This window comes from Apium graveolens, chromosome 2 (genome assembly GCF_009905375.1).
Source record: "Apium graveolens cultivar Ventura chromosome 2, ASM990537v1, whole genome shotgun sequence".
Classification (NCBI taxonomy): domain Eukaryota; kingdom Viridiplantae; phylum Streptophyta; class Magnoliopsida; order Apiales; family Apiaceae; genus Apium; species Apium graveolens.
The window spans coordinates 307226035-307247130 of NC_133648.1; the positions used below are offsets into that span (position 1 = coordinate 307226035).

General features: G+C 38.9%; 3 protein-coding genes across 3 annotated transcripts; 1 reads left to right on the top strand and 2 right to left on the bottom strand.

The window, feature by feature from the left end:
- Positions 1–3192: 3192 nt before the first annotated feature.
- On the bottom strand, positions 3193–6259 carry LOC141702933 (uncharacterized). Its single transcript, XM_074506512.1, has 5 exons — positions 5476–6259; positions 5153–5383; positions 4151–4414; positions 3814–4049; positions 3193–3687 (listed from the first exon to the last, which is right to left on the bottom strand). Exons 1-5 carry the CDS (start codon positions 6257–6259, stop codon positions 3193–3195), a joined length of 2010 nt encoding a protein of 669 aa, XP_074362613.1.
- Positions 6260–11069: 4810 nt separating this feature from the next.
- LOC141702940 (putative F-box protein At1g32420) lies at positions 11070–11633 on the bottom strand. The gene has a single exon (XM_074506521.1). The coding sequence runs from the start codon at positions 11631–11633 to the stop codon at positions 11070–11072; it is 564 nt and encodes a 187-aa protein (XP_074362622.1).
- An 8707-nt stretch (positions 11634–20340) lies between these two features.
- Positions 20341–20919, top strand: LOC141702943 (uncharacterized). The gene has a single exon (XM_074506525.1). The coding sequence runs from the start codon at positions 20341–20343 to the stop codon at positions 20917–20919; it is 579 nt and encodes a 192-aa protein (XP_074362626.1).
- Positions 20920–21096: the final 177 nt, after the last annotated feature.

Consider the following 21096-nt stretch of genomic DNA (forward strand, 5'->3'; position numbering starts at 1 on the left):
AGATCAAAATATTTCTTTTTGTAATCTACTTGTTCAAATTTCTTCTTTTCAGAGGTTGGCTTTCTGCACTCACTTGCAAAGTGTCCACTCATACCACAATTAAAACACTTGAACTTGGATTTGTCCACCATGTTCTTATGGGGTTTAGTGGCTCTAGTGTTTTTCCTGAACTTCATCTTTGCAAATCTCCTGGACAGAAATGCAAGATGCTCATCAATACCATCAGAGTCATCTTGACTGGAGTTGTCTTCATTTTCAGCAACTTGCCCTTTACCCTTGTCTGATTCTGGATTTCTTACACCATCTTTGGAGCTTGATGTAGATCTCACAGTTTCTTTTCTGCATTCTTTCTCATTTTCAGCTACCAATGCAACTGAACCTCCTTTCTTTCTCCCCCTCTCCAATACCTCATCCTGTTCCAACTCTAGTTCATAAGTCTTCAAGATTCCATATAATCTTTCAAGAGTAAAGTCCTTATAATCTTGAGAGTTTCTTAAGGAAACAGTCATGGGTTTCCATTCCTTTGGTAAGGATCTCAAAAATTTAAGATTTGAATCCTTCACCTGGTACACTCTACCATACAGCTTCAGTCCATTCAACAGTTTTTGGAATCTATTGAATGTGTCATTTAAAGATTCATTTTCTTCAAAATGAAAGTGCTCATACTGTTGAATGAGAAGCTGCATTTTATTCTCTCTTACTTGTTCTGTACCTTCACACAGCAGCTGAACTGTGTCCCAAACCTCTTTGGCAGTTGAACAATTTATCACATTATCAAACATATCCTTGTCAAGACCATTAAACAAAATGTTCATAGCCTTCTTATCCTTGTGGACTTCTTCTGTGTCTTCCATTGTCCATTCTGCTCTGGGTTTTGGAATGGATTGACCAACAGCAATTGTGGCCGTAGCAACTGTGGCTACTTTGTGGGGAATGTGAGGACCATTCTCAATGCAGTTTACATAACCTTCATCTTGGGAGAGTAGATGAAGGTGCATTTTCACCTTCCAGTGGTGATAACTGTCTTTGTCAAGAACTGGGATCTTTACTCCAATATCCTTCTTACTCATCTTTGTTAGATTCCAAGATCTTTAAACTCTTTGTGTGTCAAGAGCCTGCTCTGATACCAATTGTTATTCCTAGAAGACTAACAATGAGATTTACAGAAGGGGGGTTGAATGTAAATCTCAAAACTTTTTCAAGTTTTGAGCAGTTTATAAAGTTGTGTGTTCAAGAAGAACAAGTGTGTGAATTGCTTTAAGCTAATACAGACAGATATATATTCAAGCACAAATGTAAGGAACACAACAGACCTTAAAAACTTTTCTGGTGGATTTGTTGTTCCACCAGAGATGGTATATTAGAAAATCTGTGTTCAACAATGTTGATCACAGCTGCGTCCTAGTACAAACTAGATGAATTTTCTCTCAAGATATTTCTTAACAGCTCTGGAAAAATCTCTCTAATTACTAGCTTCTTCTTGGTTCATATATATTACCAAGTGTACAAGTGAAAAACAATATAAAATTACAATAGTAAAATAAGTTCTTCACTTGCTTCTTTTCCTGTTCACTCAAGTACTTTGTTGACTATTGCAACTTTGTACAAAAGAAGAACGGCTGCTTTTTCTGTTGATCCTGAAATTCGGCTACCACATCTCAGTTTTCTCTGTCAACCCACGTGCCTCTGCTTGTAGGTACAACTACCACTTATCAACGGCTGATTAGCAGAACATCCGTTGAAGCTTTCATCCGTTGATGACTTCATCCGTTGAAGGATGTTATCCGTTGAAGCTTTCATCCGTTGATGCTCTCATCCGTTGAAGGATGTTATCCGTTGAAGCTTTAGAGACATCCGTTGAAGCTTAGCTTCTCATCCGTTGAAGGTCTTTTAAGTCATCCGTTGATACCACTTCATTTATACAAAATTACAAGGCATGAAATATTTACAATTGGCCTTCCTATCTGCATATCATCTAGTAGTCAACATGACTCATAGTTTCTCTCAACTTCTAAGAATTACAATTTTAAATACAGAGACTGAAATATGCTACAATACTAGACTTATTTCTAAGTAAAGCTACACCATCAACGGATAGCCAAAGTGGTCTTATCCGTTGAGGCTACAGACACTAAATTTCTACTTAAGTGTTTTGTTAAACATATCATCAAACTAATGCACATATATTCCTAACAATTCTTCTAGAGGGTTTGAATATTCTAACACTCCCCTTCAAACCCGACTTAGCATTCCGAGCTTGTTCTTCATTTTCTCAAACATATCTGGCTTCAATGGCTTCATGGAAATATCCGCTAAATTTTTTTCTGTCCTACAGTGTACCAGCTCCACAATTTTCTCGTTCACCTGTTCTCGAATAAAATAATATTTTATATTGATGTGCTTGCTCCGACTGTGCGACACTGGATTTTTCGCAAGGGAAATAGCGGATTTATTATCCACATTAATTTTAACCGGACCTTCCTCTGCAAGATTTAACTCGCACAATATGTAGCCTAGCCACATAGCTTGACATGCACACGCTGCTGCTGCGATGTATTCTGCTTCACATGTTGATAGTGTTACTGTTGGTTGCTTCTTTGATGACCATGAGAATATTGCAGAACCAATTGTAAAAAGCATAACCCGAAGTGCTTTTCCCATCATCCAAGTCACCACCATAATCACTGTCTGAGTAGCCTACTAATTTTGAATCTTGAGAGTATGTGTAAAATAAGCCATGATCAAGTGTACCTTTTATGTACCTCAAAATTCTTTTAGGTGCCATGAAGTGATCTTGCTTCGGCTTCTCCATGTACCTACTAACCAATCCAACTGCATACATTATATCTGGACGAGTAAAAGTTAGGTACCTCAGACTTCCAACCAAATTTTTGAACAACGTCGGATTTACCGACTCCCTTATTGAATCAACTCTGAGCTTTATGCTCGGTTCTGCTGGCGTGCTCACTGACTTGCATTCTTCCATTCTGAGCTTCTTCAAAATCTGCTCCGCATATTTTTTCTGAGATATAAAAATCCCATCTCTGTTTTGCTTCACCTCGACTCCAAGAAAGTAAGACATTTGACCAATATCTGTCATCTCAAATTCGTTAGTCATAACCTTCTTAAAATCGTTGAGCATACCAGGGTTATTTCTGGTAAAGATCATGTCGTCCACATACAAGCACACGATCATAATATCGCCCCCTGAATTTGTCTTCGTATAGAGGGCATGCTCGTATGTACTCTCACGAAACCATTTCTCTGAAAATATTCATCAACTCGCATGTTCCATGCTCGCGAAGCTTGCTTCAAACCATATAAAGCTTTCTTCAGCCTATAGACTTTACTTTCCCGGCCTTTCTGAATATATCCTGGAGGCTGCTCAATATAGACTTCTTCTTCAAGATAACCATTCAGAAATGCTGACTTGACATCCATCTGAAATATCTTCCACTGGTTCTGAGCTGCAATTGCTGTCAGAAGCCGCATGGTATCAACTCTTGCAACTGGAGCGAATACCTCATCATAGTCAATGCCATATCTCTGGTTGTAGCCTTTAGCCACCAACCTCGCCTTGTATTTCTCCACTTCTCCATCTTGATTCGTCTTGGTTTTATAGACCCACTTGACACCAATTGCTTTGTGTCCTTCTGGAAGATCTGTGAGCTCCCATGTATCATTCTTCTTGATTGCGCCAATTTCTTCATCCATGGTTTTGTTCCATTTGCTTTCTTCAGAAGCTTTTTCAAATGTAACTGGATCACATTCAGCCATTAAGCAAAATAAGGAATAATCAAAGGATGTTTGTACCAGACTTGTTGCTTCATAAATATTATCCAGACTCCGCATCTTTCGTGGTGCTCCCCCTGAACTGCTGCTTCCTCCCGTGGATGGTGTCGATCCAGGAGTTTGTTGATTTGGACTTGGTGGAGGAGTTTGATCATCATCTCTGTCATCTTCAATGTTCTGGTTATCACCGTCATCGTCATCACCATTGAAAAATAAACCAGCAACTTTTCTTTCATCCTCGCTCCATCTCCAGTAATCTGGTTCATCGAACTCAACATCACGAGAAATGATTAATTTCTTCATCAGGGGATTGTAGAGTCTGTAGCCTTGCTTCTTTTGTCATATCCGGTAAAAATACACTTTTCGCCTTTGTCATCCAGCTTCTTTATTTTCTGATCGGGAATATGGGCATAAGCACTACACCCAAAAATTCTGAGATGTCCAACTGATGGTTTGCTTCCGCTCCATGCTTCATTCGGAGTTTTGTTTCTGACACTTTTTGTTGGACAGCGATTCAACAAATAAACTGCACATTGAACGGCTCCCGCCCAGAAAGTTCTTGGAAAGTGCTTTGCTTTCACCATACTCCTTGCCATGTCAAGAATTGTGCGGTTCTTCCTTTCTGCAACGCCATTTTGTTGAGGAGTATATGCTATTGTCAACTGATGATTGATGCCATGTGCTCTGCAAAAACTTTTGAACAAGTTTGAAGTATACTCGCCTCCTCTGTCTGATCTGAGTGTCTTTAAATAATATCCACTTTGTTTTTCCGCCAGTGCTTTGAACTCCTTGAATTTATCAAGAGCCTCCGATTTTTCTTTGATGATATACACCCAACTTTTCCTGCTAAAATCATCAATAAATGTTAGGTAATACCTATTACCTCCAAGTGATGGGATATCAAATGGACCAGCTATATCTGTATGAACTATCTCCAATGGCCTCTTGGCTCTCCACGATTTTCCAACGGGAAAGCTTTGTCTATGTTGCTTCCCCTTGACACACACTTCACACAAATTTTCTGGTTCGTTGATTTCTGGCAAACCGTCCACCATCTTTGTTTTTGACAATAATTTTAATCCAGAAAATCCAAGATGACCATATCTCAAATGCCACAATCACGAGTCATTTTTAATGACCGACTTTAAGCACTTCTGCACATTCGTTTGCATATCAAGCGTAAACAAACGATTCTTTGACATCTTCACATTTGCAATCAATTCCCGAGCTTGATTTCTGATAATGAGGGAATTGTCCTGCATCTGTATATTATATCCTTTCTCCACAAGTTGGCCAAGACTGATAATATTATTTTTAAATGCAGGAATATAATAAACATCATTTATATATTTCTTTTCACCTTTCTTTGACATGATCATGACGGTAGCTTTTCCTTTCACCGGAGTCTTTGACGAGTCACCAAAAGTAACTTTTCCGCTGATGGTGTCGTCTATCTCCGTGAATAATTCCTTGTGACCAGTCATGTGATTACTGGCCCCTGAGTCAAGATACCAAACATTCTTCTTGCTTTCCTTGTCTCCTTTGTAAGTGAGGAACATAGCAGTGCCAACATCTTTGTCTTCTTTTGCTGCTGCAAAATGACTTCTTTCTTCCACCTTTGGTGCTCTACACTCATAACTGAAGTGACCAAATTTATTACAATTATAACATTAAAATTGAGACTTGTCACCTCGTTGTTAACATCCGCCTCTTCCACGACCTCTGAAATTTTGACTACGACCAGATGGTTGATAACCTTCAGAGTTTTGACCTCTGTTGAAAGACTGTCTTCCACGACCTCGTCCACCTCGGTAGCCACCTCTAAAGCCACCTCTGCCACGTACAAAACCGCTACTCCCAGAACTATCACCAATGGACACCTTACTTTGTAACGCCTTTTCCAAGTGGCTTGCATATCATACTGGTTCATTCGCTGCTCATGCACTTGAAGTGAACCAACCAGCTCGTCAATCGAAATTGTTGACAAATCTTTTGACTCCTCAATAGAAGTAACCACATAATCAAATTTTATGGTCAGTGAACGGAGGAGTTTTTCCATGACCCGAACATCACCGAGACTTTCGCCATTTCTTTTCATCTCATTTGTCACGGCTTTCAAATGCGTAACAAATTCACCAATATTTTCTGAATTCTTCATCTTTAAATTTTCGAACTCCCCGCGTAGCATCTGGAGCCGCACCTTTTTTACTTTTTCAACTCCTTGGAATGATTTTTGCAAAATCTCCCATGCTTGTTTTGCCGTTTTTGCTTCGGAAATTTTTTCAAAGGTTGACTCATCAACACCTTGAATAATTGTGTACAACGCCTTTTTATCTTTTTTCCGGATCTCCTTTAACGCCATCTTCTCGGCATTTGGAAGCGCTGGTTCAGCGGTTGCATCAGCGGGCTCGTTGAACCCATTTTCGACAATTTCCCAATTATCGTAAGAACCGAGTAACACCTTCATTTGGATACTCCAATTCCCGTAATTTGTGAACGTCAATTATGGAATGTTGGGTTGCACCATATTTGCCATTTTTTACGAACGTAACCTTGGCTCAGATACCACTTGTTGGAAACGTGGATGGGCTTTACACCAAAAACTTTCAATAATATTAATAAACCAGCACAATAATAAGAGATTACTTTTATTTCTTAATAATAGAAATACAACTTATATATATATATAAGTGTTTACACACACAGGTTGCTGGTTTTTTTTCTTACAAGAGCTTCAGCTCTTTTCTTTCTCTACAAAGCTACAGCTCTTTTCTTTACAACTGAAGATACAACTTACATTCTACTACAACATTCATGCAGGTAGTATTTATATAGCTGCTACTGCTGACCTAATCTCTTATTTTAACACGCTAGACAAGCCACCTTTTATTTAGGCTTCATTTATATTATTCATGACCAGCTTGCTTTGTTGTTTATGCAGCCTACCTTATTTGTAGGATTCAAACAAGACTGCTCTATAGTTCACATATATCTAGTTGCTGCATGTAAATATTAGAGTGCCATGTACATGTTTCTCTTATTACTATACATACACAACTCTCTGGATAATAAAACTAGTTTGACAAATTTAACATAGCACACCATTTTTCCTGGGATTGCATGGCTGTGTATTTCAACTCATCCTTTACTAGAAACCAACCATAAATATTATTCTTCTAGAGGGTTTTAATATTCTAACACTTTTTACCTGTTTTATGTAAAAGGTTGAAATAAAACAATTTATATTTTCCAGAGAAAGGAGTAAGAGTATTGCTGTTAGCATTCATCTAGTGTTCTTCCCATTCTGGAAATCTGATTACCTGTTTAGATAACAACAATGTGCCCCAAGAAACTAAACCATGCACAGTACCAACTTCCCATATATAAACCAATATGTAAAAACATTAGCATAGTTCCCATGCACAGGTGCCATGTAATTGGCATACATATTGTTATGGAAAATGCTGGAAACCAGAAAAAATTCACAATTGAATATGTTTCATAGCACTACTTATAATGTTATTGAGCATGAGATGCCAATAAATTGCAGAAGCAAAAAATACCATAATCTGATGTCCATAAATAGGTAATCTGCTTGTATACAAATGTTTCATCGACTACACTTTATCCACAAAGAAAATATTATCTACATACCTAAATATCCCCCATGTTAGTACAAAAGTACCCCCATGTTAGTACAATAATAAGCAAATTAAAAATCAAGACGAGGGTAATTTAGTTTTAAGCAAATGATATAGTTTTCTGATATTGGTATCATAAATGGACCTGTTTGTTAGTTTTCTAATAATTGGACCAGTTTGTTAGTATTCTGATATTGGTATTATAAATGGACCTGTTTGTTACTTTTAAACAAACACCTTAATTGTAATGATTAATTAAGATATTGGTATTTATGGTTCAAAAAGGATCTGTTTGTTAGTTTTCTGATAATTTTTGCCTTATTCTTGAAATTATAGTTTGTGGCTTTTTTCTGCAGTGATTCTACTTGGATCAAACTACAAACTATCTTAACACCGAAAAAATTGTTATCATATGATTTACTTTATCTTTATAATTTAAAGATGGATTCTATTAAAGTTATGGATCTTGGTTAGTTCAGGTAGGAGCATTTACATAAGTGTATTGCATTTTTGAAGAAATCATACATGGATGTATTGCATTTTTTTAAAAACTCATAAATGGAGTTACAAATTTGGTGCAATTTTTTCAGACTTATGTAATTTCTATTGCTGCTGAACACTTCTGTATTAAGAAAATCGTAATACCTATCTTTTAACTAATGAATCGGCAAAGAATATACGAAGTTGATGATTTTGTATACTCTGCACTTGCACTTGTCAGTTAATTCTTGTAACTAATAATCTAAGTGTATATTATAGGAGAAGTCTGTAACTACGGGAGATGATTCTTCTGATGATGGTGGGAGCCATGGCGAAAGTACCGAGTCTGATGATGATCATGATATGAATGCTTCGCCTTATGATCATGTCCCCCGCAGTAGTGGTTGTCCTGTTATTAGAGGCTTAGAGGCTGATGTTAACCTTTATGTAATTGATATGGTTATGAATATAAGATAATCTAAGTCATATGTGTAAATTGATATATGGTTTTGTGGGTGTTTATACATCCATCTAAGTGTGTTTCTGTAAAAAAATTTATTACATATGAATGGTTACGGATGTATGGTAAAATGATTGTTAATCATCGTTGATTTGCAACCTTAGTTTTATAGTTAGTATTTTTTAGTTTGTGATTCTCAGTATACGATAGTTACGATTTTGACTTGTGCTATAATAGGTTGGTAGGTTTAGAATTTATGTTGAAAGCCAAAAGGCTGGAAATTAATAATTAGAATATTTTCTGTTCATGCAAATCCAAACTTACGACGGTTGTTCATAACATAAAACGTCGCAATTTAGTTAGTATTCATATTTATTTTTTTATTTTAATTCAAATTTTAAAAACCAGGTGGGTCCCATTTGCTAAGACATATACGACGACAAAACTGTCATAGTTACCAACATCCGACGAATGATATCATCATATATACTATTATTATTGTATTAAACGTGGTTAGGCTAAAATCCGACGTTTAATCTGTCGCTAGTTATAAACATACGACAGTTATTTCCGTCGCAAGTTCATTTTTTATTTTATTAAGAAAGTGGGACCATGTTCACTAACTTACGATAAAAATGGAATTTATGACGAAAAGTTGAACGTAATTGCTAAAAAAAGTTGTAGATAGAATATAGATAAGATAAAGAGCAAGAATGACGATTTTTTTTTATCGTAAATGACTCAATTGCGACGATTTCAGTAAAAAAAAATCGTCGCAAATGGCCAGATTTGTTGTAGTGATACCAATACTCAAAATATCAACAACTCCTAGATGTATCAATTGAATAATCCACAAACAAGTATAAATTTTAAAAAGTAATATATTTCTTTGATAAACTTATTAATTTATTGATTAAATTGTTGAGAGCTCGTTCAAATTTTTCACCATAAAACAATAAATTTTCTTTACATTGTTTACAAAGGTAATTATACACTCTCGTAATTCTCAGATCATGATAGTTAATTTGATATTTTGTTTTTTTTTATAAAATTTAAAAGAATTAGGAATATCCTCGATAATTTCTCAATAATCCCCGTTCGGGGATAATTTCTCAATAAAAGGCTCAACTTTATAATCGGCATTCTACAAGATTGAGTAGAGCAACAGAGAATTATAACATGCCTGAATATGGTTCGTCATGAATGCACATAAAAGAGATTTTAACATCAAAATATTGAATTGAAGTCACTTGTCTCAAAGGAAAATGAATAATAAAATACAATTACAATGCAATATGGAAATAAAATCACTAATTTTACATTTGATCTTCTCATTCTCTTGAACGAGAGAAGTATCTTAACACGAGAAGAAAATCACGAACATTTTTCAATAATTAAGACATCAGTTCCTTTATTGCGCACATGCATGAGGTTTGATAGGGTATAAGAGACCCGGCTATGATTCAACCTGGACCTAAAGGATACCAGGCACGATCGATGGACCGAGACCCCCCTCTCCCAGAACAATCAGATGGAGAGACCAGGCCCGGGTCCATCCCACGACCCGGATCTGGACCCAACCCGGGACCCGGACCACCTTCCGACCCGGATCCGGGTCAAGGCTAAGACAACCATGAGGGGGTCCCAGTAAACACATGCACATCCCACAACCCGCCAAGGAAGGGTACGTGAGCATGTGACTATGACAACTATCAACAACCAACACACCAGACAAGCACGGCGCGTGTCAGAAGGCCGTTAGGGCACTCTGGAGGTGGTCCTCCCCTGGACACGTGTAAGCAATCCACCCAAGCCAGGCGTCCTCTGCTCCCAAGATCCAACGGCCCTGATTTAGAGGTAACCACCCCTAAACCCTACCTTTGGGCTATATATACCCCCAAGGCTGAAGGGTTTAGGGGTTAGAAAATATACACTCTTACACACTCACTCTCTCTCATATATTCATACACACACAGCAGCCCTCCCATTTACATACATTCATCTTCATCATCTCCAGAGCTCTGTTCTTATTCTTACACTGGAGGCGTCGTGGGAGCCAAACCCCCCTTCCGGTGTTATTTTGCAGGCGCCCAACCAGCAGCTACACCTCACTTATACCCAGAAGGTCCAGGAATGGCGTCGGACGGAGCCGTCCGCTCACCGGAGTTATCAAGGTTCATTCCCTTGATAGATAATAGACTCTCAGTGTAATCAAGGCAATATGAGCGAAAGAGGTTCCAACGAGATCTATCATAGGAATAAGTCTCACTTTTGGTAATTGTTTGGGTTTCAGGATTGACAATAACCAATAACAGCTCGTCCTTGTTAACCGCGACAAATAATAATTCTCCATTCCTAAAGGAATGAGTTAAAAACATATTGCCATGAATGGTGATTGGATCAACTGTGTAGTTCTTGGTCCAAAGTCTGCATCTTTCATCCAACATATAAACATCAACTGATTTTGAAAGAGTAGAAGGGGAAGAATCACAAAGCAAGAGCGCAAGAGAATCCCTGAAATTCACGAGCATCTTAAGTATTGAGGGGTTGTTGACAAAATTAATTCCAGGCAACAACCTAAAAACTCCATATTGGATATCTAAAGATATGACATAAGAGTGTTCAAGGCATTTGACACTAGAATTAAACCAATAAGGACAACCTTGTACAATTGTAGGGGGTGCATAATGCACACCTCATGCTACGAAATCAGACGTGACTGCATTGTTACCCCAAGAAGAGTGATTATAGGAGTAAACATAAGATAGTAATGGACGTTCAGGATATATAGCAACGAATACAAGTTTATGATCATTAGCAACAGAATCAAAACCTAATCCGAAATAGAAGTCAGAAGTAGCTGCAGTTGAAGGAGTGAGGGAAATATCCTTGTATTGATTTGTAGCAGGGTTCCATATTCCAAGACATGTAATAGCATGATTATCGAAATGGTAAACACAAACTAATCCGTTAATGGAACCGCCTAGCTCCAAGAATTTATATTTGTGGATATTACGAGGAAGACACCTGGTAATCAAGCTACATTTGTTGGGATCCATGCAATTGCGAGTGAGATGAGATTGGACAAAACTAGGGTCATTGGATAGGAGAAGATTCCAGGATTTGCAAACACATCGAAATCTCACAAGTGATTTAACAGGCAATCTTGGAAGTATCTCCACCCGAATTATATCTTCATGTACAAGAGGTAAAGGATGATCGTCTTTGTGTTTAGATGATTGGCTTACAAAACCACCCATCCTCCGCCGTTATCCTTCAACTGTGCCGCCCGGACTTCGGTTTTCATCTATCCCACTTATATTGGTCTCAATTTTGGAGATGGCCCATGCTTCTGTAAGCTCACAATTTTAAATTGCTCAAACCACTTACAAGCCCAAATCAAATTATACCTGATATAGGTTTTGTTCATTCGAAAACTATACCTGATATTTGGTTCCTAATATAGATGAGATGTTTCATTGATAGACTTAATGATTTATTGATTAAAGTGTTGAGAGTTCAAATTTTTCACCATAAAACAATAAATTTTCTTTTACACTGTTTACAAAGGTAACTATATACTCTTTATATACTCTCAAAATTCTCTGATCTATTTTGTTTTATTATGAATTTTAAAAGAATTAGGAATCCCTTCGATAATTTCTCAATAATATATTTTTAAAAAGTTGAGGGTGAATCATAAATGTTATAGTTATGTAATCAAGATGGTTGTTATTGTTTAAATTTTATTTTATTAGCCTATAATAATCTTTTTCCCATTTTCATGATATATAATTGGCGCTTGATAACTAAATTTATTTTTACGAAGTACATTAATAAATTAAATGATTGCCATTAAAATATTGGTTAAATATTATATTAGTTCAAAATTTAATGAACATGAAGTACCATTACAATAAAAATGGGTCATAAGTAGACTTCTAAATGAACCGAACTGTTCGTTAACCTTGTCCGATTCGTCAAAGTTCGAGTTCGATAAGCCCATTTTATAAACTTATCGAACTCGAGTTCGAATAGCATTTCTTGTCTGATAATCTTAACGAATCGAATCGAACTTTTAAGGTGTTCTACTTGATTTCAGTTCGAGTTCGGTTCGTTCGTTAAGCTCGAGTTCGGTTCGAAAAAAATAGTATATTTATAATATTATATGTATTATTAATGGTATATATTTTTATTATCTTATAATTATTTCAAATTAAATTTTTATTGGTGAAAAATTATTTAATTAATAGTTGTATACAAATTTTTACTTAAAATAATTTTTTTAAAAAAATACATATAATGTTCAAGAACAATTCGTGTTTGTTCATTTTCGGTTCGGTTTGATATGTTCGCGAACATTCGTGTTCGGTTTGAATATTACCGAGCTCGAGTTCAGAAAAAAAATTTGATCCGATAAGATTATCAAATATTATCCAACAATGTTGAGTTCGTTAAGATTTTGTTCCAGTTTGTTAAAAGTTTGTCCGACTTCGGATTATTTACAACTCTGGTCATAAGCAATCAATCAAATATGACCGTCAAGTTTAAATAGATATAAGAAGTTTTTGTAAAAAAATAACTTCATTTCTGACCCTCGTTATTAACATTTTATTTAGTTGAAAATTGGAGGCCATTTTTTATTGAACATAACCAACTAATTACTGTTTTGATTAAAAATATAATCAAAATTGATAAATTATCGGTCAATTATGCTTGTTATAAGGAATTTTTTTCTGTTTGATTGTGACGGGATAGTTCACATCATTAATTATGTTTGGTTCACGTGCTTTGCACGTGATTAAGTGAGTCCGTAGAGTTTACCCAGTGCACACCCGAAGGTTAGCGGCTGCGGGTTATTTATAATAAAAAAAAATCGGCCAAAAAAATTGGTTAAGTTAAGTGCATTTAATTAACTCACAATATCATTGCAACGTGATTTATTCCAAAAATCTACTAGAATGTGAGAGGATAATAACGACCAACTTAAATGTCGTTGCAGGCTGACTGAAAAATGGTTAGATTACATTTACGACCACCATATAGATTAATTAGTATGAAATGTGTGGATATGTTTCTATTATTAATAGATATTTTAGCTATAAATAAAACTTATTTGCTATAGTTGAGTAAAAATCAAATCAATTATTTTTTATAGTAGATAAACTGTAACTGATAACCTTTTAAGTGCGCACTGGGTAAACCACATGAATTAAGGTAAACCGCATTTCAGGAGGCATAATTATAAATTCTCCAGTATGATTCGAACATGTGACCAAAAGGATAATCATCTCCTATTTAACCAACTGAGCTAACCCTTGCCGGCAAATCAATTTTATTTATCGAACAAACTATCGATGTGACATAATTACAAATTGGGAGAATTATTTAATATTTATGAGTACCAATTTTTCGATTATTTATGCTGTCACCTTTCGACTGTCGATTTAACACCATTCAAATTGAGAGAATTATTTAATATTTATAAGTATCAATATTTCAATTATTTATACCGCCACCTTTCGAAATCGTACATGCTATCAAAACGCAATTCACCTAAATATTTATTCAAATACTTCATCCGTCCCTAAAAACGTTTCCTCTTGGTGTTGGACACGTTTGCTAATGCACATTTTTTATTGTTAATATCTTTAATTTCGTATTAGTATTAAATATAAAAACTTCATTGCATTAAAGTACTCATAAATACGAATCCAACAAAATCACACATTACTATGTTTGATCTTATAGATTAGACGTAAATTAGTAGTCAATCGCTTAAAATAAACAGTACAAAAAGTCAAAATAGGAAACATATTATGGGACGGAGGGAGTACGTTTTAAAGTTACTAGCTTAAATCCCGTGCGATGGACGAGTTCCCGTTAATATTTAAATTTTGTTTGTTCCTCCATATTATAATTTTAAAATATTTATATAAAATTATAAATTTATAATTAAAATTATAGAAAAACTTGTTATCATAATTTAGTAGGATAAGTACACTATGTATAGTACTTTAATAATTTAGTAGTTTAGCGGATATAACGTGTTATACCCAAAATTTGACATTGGGTCAAAACGGGTCGAAAACGGGTCAATTGGACTAGAATTGGATCAAAAGGATGAAGGGTTAACTTGTAGGTTACAATGTGCAAAAAGAGGACGCGTCATCTATATAAAGACGCACCCAATATTAATTGGACAGTGTGATTTGGGTCATTTGTAGTCCAACTTAAGGGATCTAGGACATGTCCAGATCTCAGGGCGCGCCTGGCATAGGTGAGGTTAACAAGATTGCTAGTCCACATGACAGGTTTGCAACGCAGGGAAAATGTGTGCATTTCACGAGGGGAGGACGCGTCCTGTCTTTGGGGGATGCATATTTTTGGATGGTTGGGCTTGTCCTCTTATAGGATAAGGCAAGCATGGAAAGGAGAATGGGAATTTTTTTTACTAATGTATTTGTCGTAGCTACTCCTTGAAGAATTCCCTCATTGAGTCGGTCAAGGAGGGGGATGTCCGTGAAAACCTTGAAGGCCTCCGGGGGTACGCCTGATGATTGAAGGCCTCCTCTTGTATTCAACGGGTGTCCTCATTGGGGATGCGGGGTTATCATTGGTGTGTGCTTTAGGAACTTCGTTCTTGTATTCTACGGGTGTCCTCGTTGGTGAACTTTGGAGTCATCCGGCACTTTGCACCCAAGAGTTTGGGATCACCTGTCCTGTTATCTCGTGGGTTATCCTCATTCGGCGGACAGGGACGCGATCGGCATTTGGGGTGAACCGTGGTTATACCTGCGTCCGCAAATCAATGGAGATAGCTGTATCGGAGTGTTATCCTTGCGCAGGGAGATGCATTATCCGTGAAGTCCTTCGGTTACGGACGAGCCTTGGGCCTTCACGGTTGGGCCTCATAGTTGGACATTCCTAAAGCTAGCGGAAGATGGATTCTGGATGGGTTTCTACCGGGCCTAGGAATGAGAAGTCTAAGCCCATTAGATTTATTGTTCCCCAAGAACTACGTTAGGCTTTATCTCTATATAAAGGGTACGTAGGCACATTGAGAGGGGTAAGAAGTTGAGAGCTGATAAGGAAGCCCCCACTTACTCTGATCAATCTCAGCCTAAAACAACCACAAACCACCACACGCCGCTTGATTTTCCGGCAAAGAACCTCCATCATAGATCTTAATTTTGTCGAAAAACCTCAAACTTTGTTGTTACCAGATTCCTCCGTCAACAAATTGGCGCTAGAAGGAGGGGCTGCTAATTAAGATCATACTCTTGGGAGGAAAAGATGTCTTACAATCATGATGGAAGTTCTTACAATGGAAGTGATAGCAGATCTGAAGGAGAGGGCGAGGGAGGCTACACTCGCCATGAACCCTACATGCCCAAAAATATAGTAGATCCTCCGCGAGCTCCAAATGTGGGCGGAACACCACCCGTTCTCATCAGCAACGCTGATATCTTGGAGCAGCTATATCGCATGGGGGACACTCTGAACAATTTTAACTCGAGGGTGAGCACGGTGGAGCATCGCAAAACAAGGAGGGGTCATCGTACGCCCCGCCATGGACACGCCATGGGGAAAGCTCCCGTGGTCGAAGGAGATACCAGGGATATTCGCGACCAATTGGAGGAAACCTGCGAATCACTCTGCGATGCTTGGAATACTCTAATGACGTTGAGCCTATTGTGGAGCTTATTGATGAGGATACTGATGGAAGAGAGAGGCCTCGTACCGATAATCAGGTTATCCCGCATCCGTATAGGTCTGGACGTACGATTGACGAGCGTCGTCATGCAGAAAATATCCGGAATCAGGAGGATGAAAGATGAGATTTCTCAACCCTGTAAAGGAGACTTGTCATAAGGTTGGAAGATGATGAATTGAGGATGTTGCCACTAGAATGGCAAAAGGAAGGAAACGGTGGAGAAGCGAGGCCCCGTGATACAACGCGTGTGCCCCCTACATATCCAAGAGATGATAAGGTACGACACCGCGAACTCGAGCGTGCCCCTCCACGTAGAAAGTTCAGAAATTATGGCCGAGGTTACCAAAGGAATGGACGGGGAAGGATGGGATACCAGCATGGAAGGGCGCCATATAATGGAAGACGAGAGGGCGCGCCCTCCACTGAGGAAGCCCCTGTCATTGTTCCTTTAGCTTCTCACAGTGCTACGGGCAATAGATCCGGGACGCGTCCTCATGTTCGGGACGACGTCCGAATTCATGAAAGGTTGCAAAACAATGATGAGATATTGAGACACGGCCAGGAGGAGCCTCGTGCACAAGGGAATGTTCAAAATCAAGGCGATAATATACCACAACCGTAACCTCAGGGCGAGGGGCGGCAAGATCCACTAGTACACCCGGTGGTAATCAAGGGAAACAACCATAGGTTGTGGAGCAACCCCAACAACTTAACGTTCAAACCATTCCTGGAGTAGGAACATTTAATGTGGATGATCTTAAAAGGTTACTCAACCATCTTGAAGGGGGTAGAGTTACAGCAACTGCGCAAGCCCCATCCCCTTTCTCCACTGTTGTAAGGGAAGCGCAGCTTCCGGCTGGGTACAGGAACACGACCAATGATTTGTGTTTTCATGAAAACTCCGACCCCGTGAAATTTTTGGGGCGTTTCAATATTGAGATGGATGTGTATCAGGTACCTGACTTGGCTCGGTGTCGTCTTTTGGCGGCTACTTTTAGAGAAGGCGCTCAACAGTGGTTCCAAAAACTTGGCCCAGGAGTTATTACATCATGGGAATAAATGAAGACCCTGTTTTTGAATCAATTTCAAGCTGCGGTAAAATATACACTGCTTGTTACCATACTAGCCAACGTGAAATAGAAGGAAGGAGAAAGCTTGACCTCATACTTCAAAAGGTTCAATGCAGAGTCTACCTTGGTGAGAGGCGCAACTGATGAGACACTGAAAATACTTCTTATAGCTGGTCTGCGCATGGGAACAGATTTTTGGAAACATTTGCAAGGGAAAGACCCTGTGTCGCTAGCTGACGTACTTGCGTAGGCTGAGTCCTTCAAGGCAATTGAGAAATCGCTTGTCGAAACCAAGAAAAGTGATAATACCAACTCAAAGGGGCGAACCAAGAGAAGAGATAGTTATGCAAGTCTAGAATATCGGCGGAATACTCGGAGTCCTAATAGGGTAAATGCTGTGAATGTACGGAGAGAGTGGAGTCCCCCATCAAATTATGAAAAGAGAGTGAGTAATTACACTCCCCTGGAAGCATCCATTGATCACATCTTTGAAGTAAACAAAGACAGAGGAATCTTCAAGAAACCAGACCGCCTGACCTCATGGCAGAGTAGAGAGAAGAAAAAATATTGTGAGTACCACGAGTCCACTGGTCATGATACCCACGAATGTCGTTATTTAAAAGATGAGATTGAAGAATTGATCAAGGTTGGATATCTGGGAGAGTGGATTGACACGACACAGAGGAAACGATGACAAGGGGAAATATGAAGACATCCCCCACAGGCAGAAGTTGATGAGAAGCCAGCGGAGGTAAAGTTCCAAAGAGCTGGGAGTATTAGGGCAATTTTTTGAGGACATCCATTTGTTGGTGATAGTAATCGGGCATTGCAGAGAAATGCAAGAGAGGCACGACACCTACCACTCACCAAAATTCATAGCTTGGAGGATCGGCCTCCGAAAATATTTAAACGAGAATTCGATGATATCACGTTCAGAGAAAGAGAGTCAACATAGGTACATCATCCTCATAATGACGCGTTGGTAATAACTATGTTAATCAGGATGATAAACGTGCATCGTGTCTTCTTGGACAACGGAAGCTCCGCGAACATCTTGTATTACAGCACGTACAAGAAGTTGGGGTTCCCGGATAGCGACATGAATTTTAAAGATGCGCACATCTACGGCTTTACTGGAGAAGTAGTAAGGGTTATGGGTTCAATTAGACTTCCCGTCACACTTGGAGAAGGAGCTCTGTCTGTTACTCAAATGATAGATTTCAAAGTGCTGGATCAGGAGTCCGTACACAATGTTCTGGTGGGCAGACCTTGGTTGCGAGCATTCAGAGTAATAACCTCGAAACATCACTTGATGATAAAGTTTCTGACACCTAACGGAGTGGGCAGCCTGAGGGGGTCGCAATATGAATCACGCGACTGCTACCACAAGGCTGTTAAAGAATTTTGCAGGAGAAGGTTTGAAGGCAAGGGTCTACCCGTTGAGGATGCGACGGGCATTCAGATGAAACCAAATGGAGAAGTTCATGCCTATTATTTTGTAGAGGACCCAGAGGAAGGAGAACTCACATAACCAACGCTCCTACTTTGATACTTGGGAATGTTTCGAGGATTCGCAGTGTGGAGGAAGTCATGGTGAATCATAAAGAAGATATTGTGCAGAAGGAAATTAATGGAGAAAAGTTGGAAGGAAGAAGTGAGATTTTACAAAGCCTGAAAAGTAACCCCAAGGTAGATGCTCCCAGAAACAGGACGCGCCCTTGGAGAGTGAAAATGGACATGAGGTTGATGCTCCTCAAAAGAAGGACGCGCCCTCCATGTTTGCAAAGAATAATGATCCTCTAACTAATAACGCGTCCTCCACACCTGCAGCGCATAAAATTATGCCTTGTCCTGAGGTGGATGCTCCTAGTTGTAAGGACGCGCCCTCAAGTGCAAGAATGGAAATAGAAGACCCCCGGGACTTTGATTTCGATCTGGATCCCAGGATCCCTATGCCTGCTGAGAAAATGGGGCCAGCTGAGGACACAATATCTGTCCCAAATGATAAAAATGATCCAAGCAAGATTTTGAAAGTGGGGTCTCAGTTAAGTATTTGGATGAGAGAAAGGCTCACCCATTTTTTGATTAAAAATCTTGATGTCTTTGCGTGGAGTCATTCAGACATGGTTGGGATCAACCCGGGAGTAATATGTCATCGCTTGAACATCTTCCCTAACTGCACGGGCATACGACAAAAGCGTCGCCCAGTGAGCGGAGAGAGAGCGATAGCATTAAAGTTGGGTTAATTAAAGAATCTTTCTACCCCGAGTGGCTTGCAAATCCGGTGCTTGTGAAAAAACTGAATGGGAAGTGGAGAACGTGTGTAGATTTCACATATCTCAATAAAGCTTGCCCGGGGGATAGTTTTCCATTTAACGAATTGATCAGTTGGTCGACGCAACGGCAGGGCATGCCTTGTTAAGCTTTATGGATGCATACTCCGGTTACAATCAAATTCCCATGTACGGCCCTGATCAGGAGCATACATCCTTCATCACTTATAGAGGGTTATATTGTTACATAGGGATGCCATTTGGATTGATCAACGCAGGCGCGACCTATCAACGGTTGGTGAACATAATGTTCAAGAATCAGATTGGAAAGACCATGGAAGTGTATGTAGATGACATGTTGGTAAAATCGAAGGAGGCAAATGATCATATCAAGCATTTGATGGAAATGTTTAACATTTGAAGGAGGTTTCGCATGAAGTTGAATCGGCAGAAATGCGTGTTCGGTGTTGAGTCAGGCAAGTTCCTTGGGTTTATTGTCAATCATAGAGGAATTGAAGCTAACCTTGAAAAGATCAAGGCACTGCTATACATGAAGTCTCCCACTAGTGTGAAGCAGGTGCAAAGCTTAATTAGAAGGATTGCCGCGTTGAATCGATTTGTTTCTATATCATCCGACAGATATAAGGAATTCTTTAAGGTGATTAAAGTGGCATGGAAAGACTTTGTGTGGACACCAGAATGTGAGCAAGCTTTCAGGAGGATTAAGGAGCAACTGGGGAACCCTCCCATGTTGTCGAAACCATTGGATGGAGAGTCTTTGATCCTATACCTTGCAGTTTCGGAGTATTCAATCAGCGAAGTATTGGTAAGAGAAGAAGATGCATAACAGTCACCAGTGTATTATGTGAGCAAACGGTTGCACGATGCTGAGACTCGCTATACCAGTATGGAAAAGTTGGTTTATGCCTTAACTCTCGCATCAAGGAAGCTACGCCCATATTTCCAAGCTCCTAGAACTGAAGTTCGAACAGCATATCCTCTGCGGCAAGTCCTCTATAAACCAGAATCGTCAGGAAGGATGTTGAAATGGGTTGTGGAGTTGGGACAGTTTGACTTGGAATATATGCCTCATACGGCAATCAAAGGACAAACCCTAGCTGATTTCTTACTGGAATTTGATTCTGAAGTTAACGATAAGGTTTTGGTGGTGTTGCATCCGCCTCATCCTGAAGAAGTTTTAGAAGAGTTTCCATATCCCTGGTGGATTTTGCATGTGGATGGAGCAGTCACGAATGGAGGAGCAGGCGCGGGTATAGTGCTTGTATCTCCAGAAGGCCATCACTTGATGAGCGCGATTCACTTTAAGTTCTATGTTATAAATAATGACGCTGAATATGAAGCACTGATTAATGGCCTAAAAATTGCTTTGGAAATGGAAGTGCGGAACCTAATTGCAAAGAGTGACTCAGAGTTGGTGGTGAACCAGGTGAACGGGGGGTTTCAAGCTCGAGGACCGCGAACATAATTGTATTTGAGGTGCATGCAGCGCCTGATTGGAAGGTTCAAAGAGGTTAGACTAGAATGTGTACCGCGGGAAAAAGAACAACAACGCGGACGCTTTGGTAAAACTGGGATCCCAGCAGGATGCCGTGTTATTGGGATTTATACCCTTAGAAATCCAGGAAATTTCTAGTATCCCAGA

Bases quoted from the DNA above. Each gene is read 5' to 3' on its own strand.
- LOC141702933 (XM_074506512.1), bottom strand. From the start codon at position 6,259: ATGAAGGTGTTACTCGGTTCTTACGATAATTGGGAAATTGTCGAAAAT. The intron at 5,384-5,475 runs GTCTCAATTTTA...GTCATTTTGCAG, and splicing joins TGTTAACAACGAGGTGACAA to CAGCAAAAGAAGACAAAGAT. The intron at 4,415-5,152 runs GTGAAAAGAAAT...ATGGCGTTGCAG, and splicing joins CATGATCATGTCAAAGAAAG to AAAGGAAGAACCGCACAATT.
- LOC141702940 (XM_074506521.1), bottom strand. From the start codon at position 11,633: ATGGGTGGTTTTGTAAGCCAATCATCTAAACACAAAGACGATCATCCT.
- LOC141702943 (XM_074506525.1), top strand. From the start codon at position 20,341: ATGGAAAAGTTGGTTTATGCCTTAACTCTCGCATCAAGGAAGCTACGC.